Source organism: Gadus macrocephalus, chromosome 6 (assembly GCF_031168955.1).
Source record: "Gadus macrocephalus chromosome 6, ASM3116895v1".
Classification (NCBI taxonomy): Eukaryota; Metazoa; Chordata; class Actinopteri; order Gadiformes; family Gadidae; genus Gadus; species Gadus macrocephalus.
The window spans coordinates 11,397,597-11,411,324 of record NC_082387.1 but is presented as its reverse complement, the minus strand read 5'-3'; the positions used below and the strand labels follow the sequence as shown (position 1 = coordinate 11,411,324).

At 45.3% G+C, this 13,728-nt stretch overlaps 2 protein-coding genes across 2 annotated transcripts; one reads left to right on the top strand and one right to left on the bottom strand.

The window, feature by feature from the left end:
* Window positions 1-457: 457 nt before the first annotated feature.
* ficd (FIC domain protein adenylyltransferase) lies at window positions 458-2,955 on the top strand. Its single transcript, XM_060054107.1, has 2 exons — window positions 458-1,008; window positions 1,353-2,955. The coding sequence occupies exons 1-2, from the start codon at window positions 741-743 to the stop codon at window positions 2,432-2,434; spliced, it is 1,350 nt and encodes a 449-aa protein (XP_059910090.1). The 5' UTR covers window positions 458-740; the 3' UTR covers window positions 2,435-2,955.
* On the bottom strand, window positions 2,916-13,446 carry sart3 (spliceosome associated factor 3, U4/U6 recycling protein). Its single transcript, XM_060054106.1, has 19 exons — window positions 13,219-13,446; window positions 12,284-12,410; window positions 12,058-12,162; window positions 11,422-11,606; window positions 11,134-11,239; window positions 10,663-10,787; window positions 9,334-9,489; window positions 8,977-9,115; window positions 8,313-8,420; window positions 8,092-8,169; window positions 7,922-7,980; window positions 7,609-7,718; window positions 7,251-7,363; window positions 7,022-7,098; window positions 6,620-6,791; window positions 5,802-6,280; window positions 5,365-5,517; window positions 5,003-5,190; window positions 2,916-4,385 (listed from the first exon to the last, which is right to left on the bottom strand). The coding sequence occupies exons 1-19, from the start codon at window positions 13,402-13,404 to the stop codon at window positions 4,211-4,213; spliced, it is 2,841 nt and encodes a 946-aa protein (XP_059910089.1). The 5' UTR covers window positions 13,405-13,446; the 3' UTR covers window positions 2,916-4,210.
* Window positions 13,447-13,728: the final 282 nt, after the last annotated feature.

Sequence of the window (13,728 nt, the reverse complement as noted above, 5' to 3'; positions counted from 1 at the left end):
TTACGAAAGAGTAATACTGCCCTCCTTCGTTTTAAGGCTGAATTTTTATTAACGGCATACCCCACAAATTGCATACTGAAGTCATGAACAAGGCTGTTCTGTAGCACGCCGACTATCGTTTTTAGTGAATTATGGTACTTTATTTAGCTTATTTATTCATTTATTTACAACCATATATTGAATTATGTTGACGTCCCTCGTTTGCTGATATATTAATAACATTAGTTGGCTAAGATTTATATTATTATCATGTATTTTTATTTCGTATTTATATTTCTCGTTTTATGAATAAAGCAGGTGACGTTATTTTTTCCAAGTGACTCGTCCACAGCATCCAATCAAATATGGCTACGAAGACATTTTTGCAATGCTGTTGGTTGCCAGATGCTTAGCCAATAAGCAACGATTCAAAAAACCGCTCTGGCCAAAGACGATGGACTATCTCTACTAGTCCCTCCTTTGAATGCGGAAGTGAATGTAACGTTTTACAAGGATCTGATTAGCGGCGGCGAGTATCGTATCTTTGGGCAGTAGTATTACAGAACAGATTCTGACATGTGGTTGTTTTATTACCGCTGATTTGTTGTGTTCCATTAATTTATCTTTACGAAGCTCCTTGATAACGCGTTGACCCCCACGGACAAAGATTATAAATCTTGACAGTTACAGCTGTCAATGTAGAACTTTATAGAATAGATGGGGCATCCGTCATCTGAGTATGGAGCAATGGAACGTCGACAATGACTGCAACAACGGTGTGGCGAGACACCGGCGGTCGGCTTCTAGGAGGATGGGGTCCACTTCTTTGTGTTCTCGTCGGGGCTCTGATGGCACTGGTACTTCCCCGGGTTGGAGTCGAGGACGAGTGCTGTGCCAAATTAAAGGGCATTGCTCACGTACGGTGTCAGGTGTGGGGAAGGTCTCAACGGCACACCGTGCAGTCGACCAGTCTCACCGTCCCGTTCACAGCCCTCGACCTCCTTCCGTATAGGTCCAAGCCGAGCAAAGGTAAAAGAAAATGCAGACGTTTAAAATATTTCAAATGATACCACTTGCCTTATTCTTTACTTTATAACTATTGGCTGATCTCCAGCACTGAGACACCTACTTTTGTTCTTGGTGTGAGGTCATAATAGAAGCATTATTAATTTCCCGTCTGTATTATATAAAGTACAGCCTATCTTATCTTCTATCAAACATGCTTATCTCAAAGTACGAAGGAGAAAGTTTTCCTCAAAAGTTAAACATTTAAAATGTATTTCACTAATGTGTACTTGTTATAGTCCAACATCATTGCGTGTAAGGTGTTAAGGTGTGTTAAGGTTTACTCTAAAACGCCGTGTTGTTTGCAGAGACGGAGCAGGAAGCACGGGCGGCTTTGCAGCAGGCTGTGGAGATGAAGAAACTGGGCAAGAGGGACAAGGCCCACAGACTACTGGTCCACGCGCTTAACATGAACCCAGACTTCGTGGACGCACTGACGGAGCTGGGCACCATCCTGGAGGAGGAGAAGGATGTGGTCCAGGCAGACCACCTCTACACCAAGGCCCTGGCCATCTCACCCTGCAACCAGAGGGCTCTGGTCAGCCGGGACCGCACGCTCCCCCTGGTAGAGGAGATCGACCGGCGCCACTTCAGCGTCATCGACAGCAAGGTGCGCCGGCTCATGTCCATCCCCAAAGGGAACTCGGCCCTGCGGCGCGTGATGGAGGAGACCTACTACCACCACATCTACCACACGGTGGCCATCGAGGGCAACACCCTCACGCTGTCGGAGATCCGCCACATCATCGAGACGCGCTACGCCGTCCCCGGCAAGAGCCTGCTGGAGCAGAGCGAGGCCATCGGCGTGGACGCCGCCATGAAGTACATCAACGCCACGCTGCTGTCGCGGGCCGGCGCCATCGCCGTCACGGACATCCTGGAGATCCACCGGCGCGTGCTGGGCTACGCCGACCCGGTGGAGGGCGGCCGGCTGCGGACCAGCCAGGTGTTTGTGGGTCACCACATCCCGCCGCACCCCCAGGACCTACAGCGGCACATGGAGGAGCTGGCGCAGTGGCTCAACTCGGAGGAGGCGCTGCAGCTCCACCCCGTGGAGTACGCGGCGCTGGCCCACTACAAGCTGGTCTACGTGCATCCGTTCGTGGACGGGAACGGGCGCACGTCGCGCCTGCTGATGAACGTGGTGCTCATGCAGGCGCGCTACCCGCCCATCACCATACGCAAGGAGCAGCGGGTGGAGTACTACAACGCCCTGGACACGGCCAACGAGGGCGACGTGCGGCCCTTCATCCGCTTCATCGCCAAGTGCACGGAGATCACCCTGGACACGCTGCTTATCGCCACTTCAGAGCACCCCGTGGGGCTGCCTGGGACCGGACACGGACAAGCCTGTCCTGACTGCCAACAGACAATCCCCATCCACAACTAGGAGGCCAGAGGACATCCCCATCGACAGCTAGGAGGCCAGAGACTCTCCCATTCCCAACGAGGAAGCCAGAGAACATCGCCATCCACAGCTAGGAGGCCAGAGACACTCCCCATCAACTAAGGGACCAGAGACCTGTCTGTTTGTGTGTAAGGTGAACATGCAAGGCCCCAATTAACCCACAGAAAAGCAATGAGGACATACTTTCAAGTGTTTCATTTTTTTGCCTCTAAATGAACGTTCTCGTCTTTGGATGTTTGGCAATGATGAGCAGGTTTTCCAAAAAAAATAGGATTTTAGAATCACGTCTACTACTTACCTCCTGAAGCAGAAACTGCTGACTCATTGCAGTTAAATGCCATCATGTATTTATTAATTTATTTGTCAAATATTTGAGTAACCTGTGAATGTAAATGAGTAGATGGGGACGCAGTGATCTACAATCAAAGAGGGCAAACCTTTAGAAATGATTTTATGGGAAAGCTGAAATACAGTTCTTTATTAAAACAACTTTAGAACATTCAGTCCAAAGAATTATGACTTTTGCAGCACATAAAGAAATCATTGTTACCTTACTGAACACAAAAAGGAGAAACAGTCTGCCACAATTGATTGTTTTAAGGACAATCGGTATGCTTTTGGATATAAATTGAATGACTTAAGTTTATCCTCGATCAGGTCACTTAGGTGATAGAATCCACATATAGGTTTTAAGCCATCTTCTTCCAAAATCGAATGACTGAATAACAGTATGCATAAAAAAGGAAATCCAAACTGCATTCCAAATCATGCATTTCCACCCACACAACATAGACACATGAAAATAATTTATTTGTTACATGATTTATCAAAAATCTGCATAGATTATTTTTGAAATGCAGGGTATCTGCAGCAAAGTAAACACTAATCTTAATCCGAAGAACCTAGGCTACAAAAATGTTAGCTAGTTAGCAAAGATTTAGCATTACCTTTACACCACAATAGCGAGGATAACTAACTTTCCTCCTGAACTAGTTTATTATAGTAATACAGTAAACCAAAGGTCAAGATTCACATTCTTTTTATATATATATAAAAAAGTTTCAAGATATGAAAATTAAACTTTTAGATTGGAAAGGGAAGATCAGATGATTTAGGAAACCTCTTTATTTCCTTTCAGCTGTACAACTCGTGGTCTCCAAACCCCTTTGTTGTTGGCATGTATTAGAAAGGGAACAATATATCTAACCCAACTTAGTCTTCACAAAACAAACTGTAGCAAAAGTTGTGGTTTGTCCCGGACATAAGAAAGCAATGTATTTTATCCGACAGAGGAAATGGTGATTCCTTTGATTACTTTTTTTTAGAGTGTATTTATGAGCACATACACCATATTTACACAACTATTACAATACATACAAATTGAATTCAAACTCTTGCATATACCCTTTTAAATCGAAACATTCACAAGAATATTTAAGAAAATACTCTGTTTTGTCAAATCCGCTTCCACAATAGCACAACAAAAATACACAATATATAAACATACACGGTAAATTATTATGAATTAAGAGTATCGCAAAACCACCTTTTGAAAAAAAGCATTAAATACAATTTCTTATCCAATAGTGAATAGTAAATCCACATTTCACTAGAGAAGTTCCAAGATAGACCAATGACTATGTTAGTCAAGACATTTTCACAGCAACCTAAAAAAAAACATAATTGAAAGAGAAAAAACCAATTGCCATCACTATCAAGACACAAGATGGCTTCCCATACAGAGTGGGTTTAGGAATTTCACTTTTTAAAAAGCATTTTAGCAAAGTCAGAGTTTGACAAAGGCTTTGCCGGTTTCTTGAACTCTTGGTCCTGGTCTGTCGGAGCGGTCCCGTTCTCCGCTTTGGCCACAGCCCCGCTGGGTCGCTGCAGGGAGCGCGGCAGCAGCGACACCTGGGTACGTCCTCGCCCTCTCCTACACACACAGAAAAATATAGAGGTTTGTCTTCAGTTCTACTGCTCTGCAGATCTCACATGATTAGGGTTAGCTTACCTAATCTAGGTAAGCATGACCTAACCGTCATGCTTACCTAATCTCTAATATAGTACTGCTTTATTATATATACAGTCTTATGTCGCTGATGCAAGTTTATCAGCTGATGTATAAGTTTGCAATTTATTTATGGTTTACAAATTATAAATCATATTGGTTTATAACTTGTTTAAGCATGGCTATGGCCACAAGCTTTTTCCAAGGCCGTTTTTAGGTCAGGTAGTATCTATGACGATCTTAGGAGAGCCAGTTCAATTTCTTCCCGGAGTCGATTTGCCAATTGGTTTCATATCTGACAATCGGGGGTACTAGGAGAATAAGCACACACACTGCATTGTCTATCCAGCCAGTAGCAGCTGATGATGTAATTGAGCCAGCAGCCCATCACTGGTAGCCTAATAATCATAGTGCCAAAAATAGAGCCGAATTATCTAGAGAAACGACCATCTTGTAGTCTCGTGACTGGCACTCGTTTTGGATGAGCCACAATTCTGAACACATTGAAAATCTTTAAGGGAGCCGAGCATCACAGGACTTACGATCCATAGACCTGGCGAGGCATGGAGGTCGACACCGAGCCACCGAAACCGCCCTGGTCTTTCAGGTTCTTGCGCGGCGGGTTACTGATTGAGACCGATATCTGGTTGTCATCCACCACAGTGCCATCCAACTTCAGCACCGCATGGGAAGCCTGCGCCTCGTCCGCAAACTCCACGTACGCCAAGCCCTGCGGATCCCCACAAGCAGTTAAGGAACATTTCTGCATAACTTGTTTTCTCACGCCAACACGTATTCACACTGTTGTAGCCGATTATCGGCATTGCTAGTTTATGTCACTGGAACAATGTAACCAGAAAACGTGGTTGAGGCATTTGGGCCGTCCACCCAAGGGTTTCCTCACCTTGGGCTTCCCAGAGCGATAGGTGACCAGGCGCACATCTTTCACGGTGCCATGGCTTTTACACAGCTCCTCCAGCTGTGGTTTGGTGCAGGAGAAGGGCAGCCCCGAGATGAACACCTTGTGTTTCTCTATGGCCGAGTTGTACTTGAACACCTGATGGGGGAGACATCAAAACAAATACAAATGGCTCACTAGGGCTGAGTATTGATGGAGAAAGAGCAATTCTAATATGAATACAATATCAAAAGAACTTTTTTTCCGGTACCCAATTTTAACATAGCAACACAGTCTGCAATAAACAAAATAAATAACGACGGCATACGGGATTACTGCTGACCAACAGTGCAAGCCTAAGCAACCCTTTTTCTCTCCCACTAACTAATACACTTCAGGAAGACAAACCCATGGCCAATCTCTGAACCACCTGCACCATTTACCTTGAAGTCGGGGTTGGTGTTTTTGTCGACACACGGGGACACGAACATGGGCCTGCCTTCCACCTCCTGCCGGTCTAGCTTCAGGGCCGCGGGGACGGAGGCCTTGGACTCAAACTGGATGTAGCCGTAGCCCTTGAAGACGCCGGCCTTGCTGAAGACGGGCCGCACCTGGTCCACTGGCCCGCAGCACTCAAACAGCGCCTTGAGCTTCTGCTCGGGCTCAGCCAGCGTGTACGCCAGGTTGCTGATGAACACGCTGTTGTTGTCGTTGCGGAGCTCCGGCTTTTCGTCCGGTTTGGCCTTGGTGGAGGAGGCGGAGGCGGAGGCTGGAGTCGAGGCCTGCTGCTGGGGTTTCTTGGCGCCCGGGGGGCCCTTGGTGCGGGAGGCCGGCGTCCTGCGGCCAAACAGACCCATTTCCATCTCCATGTCCTCCTCTGCGCCCTCATCCCCGTCTCCTTTGTGCCTCTTAGGAGCGCGTTCTGGTAGAAGCAAGAAGAGAACGGTGAACGTCACGTCTTTTCGGATGGCCAAAAGAAATGAAGGCGGTGTGGTTCAAAGTCCAGATAATAAACATTTGAACCTTTTCTTCTCATCCCTGCTACATAACATCACTGCATCCGAGTGCTTCTTTAAATATATTGTGAGCCGTTCTACATTCTACAGAACATTTTTGGCATTCCCATTTAGGATGATCCAAAAAAAGACAACACACACACACACACACACACACACACACACACACACACACACACACACACACACACACACACACACACACACACACACACACACACACACACACACACACACACACACACCTGCGTCCTCATCCCAGGCCTGGTGGTCTGCGGGCGCTGCTTTCCTCTTGTCTCCTCCGGCCTTCCCTCCAGGCGGGCCCTTCTTCTGGGACTTCTTGTCCGCTTTAGCCTTCCGCTGCTGCTCCACCTTCCCCTCCTTCTGCACCGCCTGGTTGGCCTCCTTTTCTGCCACCTGGCGTGGGGGGGGGGGGGGGGGGGGGGGGCAGCAAGAGGACAAGTATTGACTCTCCACCTCAAGGTTGACAGGACCACTGGAACAAAGACCCTGGATACCGAAATAGTGCTTTCGGACTCACTAAGACCATGTCATGTGACACAGGGCGTATACAACTGAATACAACGTTGGCCTCCCCGTAGCCCTGATCCTGTTTGGTGCTGAGCGGGTGTTAGGGGAGCACCCACCTTGGCCTGCTGCTCCTTCAGCCTGCCGAGCCGCGTGTCCGTCTTCTGCACCGCTGCATCCCAGTCCTCCAGGGAACCTGCGGCCGGACACATGCGCCGCAGAACGAGTCAGCTCGGAGAGCTCCCCCCCCCCCCCCCCCCCCCGAAACACACACACACACGATGAGGGCGACCCAGACCGACCCGCCAGGCGGTCACGTCGTCGCGTTGTTCTCCCTGTGCCACTTACCCTCCACCCTCTCAAACGTCAGCAGGACCTCACACACGTGCTCCGGATAGTCCGAGCTGCACTGGACGGCTCGGTGGAGGGCCTTCCTGCAGTGGTGTGCGTCTCCGTACGCCCTAGACGACAGCACAACAACGTTAGCAGCACGCCCTTTATAGGTTGCAGTGTTTGTATTAACAACTGTATATTTACAGTTACATTTACATTTATCAGAAGCTTTTATCAAAAGCAAAGTACATTTGACATAAGAAAAACAATAATAATCACTGTCGGTACAGTAAGGATGTTCATAGAAACAATGTTATCACGGCTCCGTTCATGCAAAGATACTGTATATTGACTAGGGCATAACTCAACTGACCTTTCAAGGTTGTAATACTCTAGCCACATATTTGCAAATTTGGCGTTCCCCTTCGTCATGATGCTGTCCCACAGTTCCCGGGCCTTCTGTATGTTCTTGCAGTGGTGTGCCTGGTACAAAGAGAACAACACATGATAAACCAAGGGATATGCAAGTTTACATAACAACTGTATGAAAATTATTCAACCCAATACTACATTTATATAGCCAATAAATTCACGACAAAAAAATAAATAAAATGCTACGTTATTTTTCTGTGCGTTCCTTTAATTCTGTGCGTTTGCATTAATTGTTTTTAATGCAACATCAGTACCTCTATCTTGGCCCAGATCTGCATTATAGTACAGGAAGGATCTCCACTTTCACTGAACCCTAGAAAAGCAAAAATAACCACATAACACAACCACTTAAAAACTCACATGATCAAATGCAAGCACCGATACGATAGTCAATAAAACACTGAAAGCCACATGTGCCACCTACTTTCTTCCACATCCTGTTTCAGGTAGTCCAATGCTCGAGAGAAGGCTGCCCGCAGCTCTTCCAACTCCTTGCTGGATTCTGATGAAGACGTAAAGATTAGAATTTTGCAATCCCTGAAGGGGAAACATAGGATTTACAGCAGCAAAAGAACAGTGCAAATCAAAAACGAGATGAGAGATATACATAGGCATTTTTTACCGTATTATAGCAGCAGTTCTCACCTTTGCAGAAGTCGACGCGCCTCCTCAGGTAGTCAAGGTAGACTTGCCAGATTTCAACATAATCTGTGGCTTGAATGAAGCCCGCCTCTAGTGCCTTTTCAAAAACATCTACAACAGAGTTTGGAGAACACAAGTACATAGTTCATACGTATAACACTGAGTCAACTCAATACACCGAGTTGTACTGCATCACTTGAAGACTGGGGCCCATTAGCATCATGATGTCAGATTGATGAGTAATGCCGACCTGAGGTTCAATTCGAGCTAGCAAGCCAAAAGCTATCCCTTACCAGACCTATTGTGATGCTATGCCTCTGAAGATCACAGCCCTAACCTCTGATGTGATGCTCTACTCCATGCCTCTCTAGGTCCAGATACCATCTAACGCTAACCTGTGATACTCTGCTCCATGTCTCTCTAGGGCTAACCTGTGATGATGTGATGCTCGGCTCCATGTCTCTCTAGGGCTAGCTAGCATCTAGCGCTAACCTGTGATGATGTGATACTCTGCTCCATGTCTCTCTAGGGCTAGCAGGTAGCGCTAACCTTTGACAATGTCATGCTCGGCTCCATGTCTCTCTAGGGCTAGCTAGCATCTAGCGCTAACCTGTAATGATGTGATGCTCTGCTCCATGTCTCTCTAGGGCTAGCAGGTAGCGCTAACCTTTGACAATGTCATGCTCGGCTCCATGTCTCTCTAGGGCTAGCAGGTAGCATTTCCACAGTCCCATGGTCCACGGGCAGTTCCTGACCGCACGCTCGTGAGCCGGTAAAACCAAGTCTTTGATCTTCAGCTGGCGGTCCTGTTGAACACATGAGGAATTCATCATGTTATAAATCGGTCAGTCCAGCCCGTCCTAAACTCATTTTAAACAGTTAACAATTTATTATATTTATCGGATCAGACATTAAGAGAAGTAGTTGAACCCATGAATGCCTAGCATCAACTATTCAATGGGAGCACAGCCTGCTATCGCCGTCAGCTGACTGATCCAGTGGGCGAGATGGGAAGGACACTCACCAGGTAGTTGTTATATTTTGCCCACATGTCTGGCACCAGGCAGTTCTCTGCCAGTGCCCGCTCAAAGATGATCTGGATGCGCGCTGGATCCCCTTCCTTCAGCTCATACTCTATGTAGGCCTGGTACTCAGCGATCTTGGGAGGCTCCGCTACAAGCTACACACACACACACACACACACACACACACACACACACACACACACACACACACACACACACACACACACACACACACACACACACACACACACACACACACACACACACACACACACACACACACACACACACACACACACACACACACCATGATCAACTTAACACACATTGTGGCTTTTTACCGCTATAACTGACGCCCTTTGCTGTAAATGGTCTCAGTCGCTGTTCACCAATATAACTGACCTCCTGACGGATTACCATATCTGACATTCTGACCCTCCACTGTTATAACTGACCCCTTCAGCTGTTCACGGTTATAACTGACCCCCCAACCCTTAACCATTATTAACTGACTGATAACCATTACTACAGACATGCTGGCTGTTCACAATGACAATGTATTTGACAAAATTTATAGTTTTTTACATGTATCGGTCGTTTTTTGCAGATTTCTTCTTTTTTTTTTTTGTTCTTCCGCATGATTTACAGATAGTTCAATAAATTTTTATTTTTTTAAATTGAGACATTGTAACATTTGTTATCATCATTGTGTCATTTTTATGATGTACATTTTGGCAGGCTTAGCCTGGAAATCCAGACCCACATCTAGAAAGCTGTAGGGTCTGGCAACGAGTAATGAAAATGGCCCAACCAAGCATGCATTTGAAAATATCAATGGATAACACATATTGGATGACACTACAACCAATCAGAAGAATACAAGGGGTGAGGTATCCAGATCAGTGGAGCTAACCAATAGATAAGACTCTTGCCGTATCCGGTCGGTAAAACGGCAACGCGTTTGGCCGGCCTATAACTGATACATCGATGGGATTGGTTAATGTTCTGGGCCAGGGGAGGCCCAGAATATACACAAGTATATTGCTCGTTCCTAGAGTGACTCGCTGAGCAAATTCAAATTGTGCTCTTGCGAGAACTCTGGATTTCCAGGGTAGTATCGGCTCCAAAGATTGGCTCAGGAAAATCGGTATCGTATCGGCCCTAAAAAATCCATATCGGTCGATCCCTAATAAATATGATGAATTATGTCAATAGAATCGCCATGTGCTGTTGGCAAAATTAGCTCATAAGAATAATGAATAAGTGTAAGAAAAAAGAAAGAAAGAAAGAAAGAAAGAAAGAAAGAAAGAAAGAAAGAAAGAGCTTACCAGAGTCTCCTCGAATGGCCTGCTCTTGGCCAGCTGCTGAAGGGCCTTTTTGTACTGACAGGTGAGCGTTTCAGGAACACCACGATCTGACCACTCCTCGTACTCGCCGTACGTAGCCTCCAGGTCTGTCCGAACGCATGGAGACGATGCAGCCATCAACCAACATAATTTAACCTCATATCAGTAACATTCGGTGTTCTATAATTTAAGAATGTCACAAAAAAATTGAAGGGTTCTTTGGACCAGGAAAAACCCAGCCATGTCTTGTATTCTACCTCTATAGACAGGGCAAACAGGCCAAGACATTGGTCAGGCCTTATCGACACTTTCCATAACCCCTTGTTCTTCCGCCATATTGAAAATTTTGATGCATTGTTGCGTTATTCTACTTGGGTTTCCCTACATGATCCATGGAGTGTTTTGGCCCGTGAAACAGAGCATCTAACAAAAAGCGGAAGTGTGCTCTCTTACCCATAAAAGGGATGGCCAGCTGGCGACGGAAGAGTGTGTGTATTCGCTCTAGTTGGGTGTTGTGCTTCCCCTGCTCCTCTGGCGTGGGAACGCTGCCTGCAGGAGGCTGGAGGGGAGGAGAGTAGAGAAGGTTGTGTATAAAAAAGAAGAGCCACCCACTTTCAATCCAGCCACCTAGTTTCGGAGCCATTTCGTTAATTCATTTCACATTGAAGTTGGTGTGAAAGGCATGAGTACAAAACGATACAAACTATTTTTTTATCGTGTCCGAGGTGAAGATAGACAAACCTGTACAGTGGACAGCATCACATTCTCAAACTCCCTGTAGGCATCCCACACGGTCGACCCCTTGGTCATATGGAGACCCACTGCCGTCAGGGCGCGCTCAAAAATGGATCGGACCTTCTCCAGGCCAGCAGGTGAACCCATGCCACCAATAGAGTATTGGGCATATTCAAGCCAGATATCTGGACCTATGTGTGAAAAAACAACAACTTAAAAAGTCAAGTGTGTGTAACTGTGGGGTTTGTTTATTTATAAATGTCGCTATATAACTGGTGAAATGAGGGCCACACAGTTAAAGGGTCTTCGTTTGTGTCTTTAAAAATTGTCATAAATATATGGCATGTTAAGCCTTTTGTACTACACAAAATGCTCTTCTACTGAGATTAAGGGCTATACAAATTCAATTAAATGAATATAAAAATGTGCCCATTTTATATTGCGTCAACGTTTAGCAGCTGTGATAAAGGCCAGATTGTTACACATCTGTCCTACAGAATTTCATCTTCATTCCTAAAGTTACGTCACAATTCTAGTAATCTACCATCTCACAGAATATACATTCCCAAAATAGCAACAACCCCCAATGTCATGCACCAACACATCAAATCAAAGGCAGCAATGTCATCTTAATGTACTCACAGATGTAGTCTTTCACAGCCTTTTCGAAGAGTTCATAGATTTTCTCTCGGTTGCTCTCCTCCTCTGTCAGGCGAATCTCATCTTTAAGCCACTCAAGCCAGATCTCTGCAGCATTAGTGGATTTTGTTATTACTTTAAAACTGAACAAGTCAACTTAGTCATTTGTATGGAATAACAACCCCCAAAATATATTTTGCATCTTAAAATATGAGTCAAACAACATTACCTTCTGTGAGTGGGAAAAGTTCGCTCATCTTCTGTCTAGCTCTGCGAAGACGGCTCAGCTCTCCCTCTTGCCTCAACAGTTTGATGAGGTCCAAATGGCAGTTGTAGTCAAACGCATTAATTGATAGCTGAGGGAAAAAACACAAAGTATGAGGAAGTAACTAAGGGATCAAGTCTTTGTTTAATTGAAAGTGCTGCAGAAGAAATACCAAAGCATACACTTTATGATGGCAAAGATCCATTCCTACATTAGGCTGAAACATTATCTCAAACGTACCGTTTTTGTTAAAGTTGTCTTGTGATAATGAATGTGGTATTCAATTTTCTTCGATTAAAAACCTACCTCTATAATAATAGGTGATTCTAATGTGTGCTTCAAAACAGTTATATTCCTGTTCCTGCTACGCATCCCTTAAGGAACCCTTTGCGTTGAAGTGACTGAAATGTGACGTGATTCCAATGTTTGCTGTTATTTCAAACGAATTCCTTGTTGTATTGCGCACGAAAAACAGCCCTGACAAAAGATTGATTGATATTTTTTTATATATTCTGCGTCTGCTTTTCTACCAATTGTTTAGTTTAGCATAGAACTTTAGGAATAATTATAATATAACAAAGTTGTATTGCATTATATAGGGCGTTTCAATATACCCAGCGCAAAACAAAGTGTGTGTGTATGCGTTTATGAAACCTCAGCCACTACTAAAGCAATTAACATTAGCAATAATAGTAGCTAAAAAGCTAACTATTAACGTGCCCTAAATTATGTACAGCAACTTAATGCCAGACAAGGCAGTACAATGAAAGAAACACAACATGCGTAAAAACAACGAAATGTCCTCCCTATGCATCAACGTTGGGTTTTTGTTGATCACTCATTCATTCTGGTTAGCTAATAAAGCTGCGTCTTCACACTAACACACTGGTTTATATTACCTGCTCCTCCAAACGTTGAATTTCGGCCTCGTTTTCTTTATCATCTTCCGATAAATCGTCTTCATCATCGTCTGAACTTTCGACCTTCATACCTTCCTCCTCATCTGAATCCATCTCTTCTTTAATTCCTGCATCTTCTTCCATATCTTCCAACAGCGTTCCCTTCGCGTTGCTTGACGCTGCCATGTTGGAAACAACCGTCTGCCTAGTAACAAATTTGTCATCGGGTAAAATCGCGAGAGTAGGTGCCCGGAATCAAATTAACATTACATTAGTATCGCGAGAGGCCGTTCAATGGCGACACGGTGGTCCCGTGAGAAGTAGCTGTATTAGGATAACAGTTTACAAATTACAACATTTCAAACTGTATATGTTAGCTAAGCAGAGATTATTTCATGGGAGGGTCTCTGTGGCTCGAGCGCCTGTAGCATGGACCTGGAGGCAGAGTTCTTCCCCGCGTGTTTTTCGTCCTTCGGTTGTTTTAAACACAACCAGTAGAGGACGCAATTG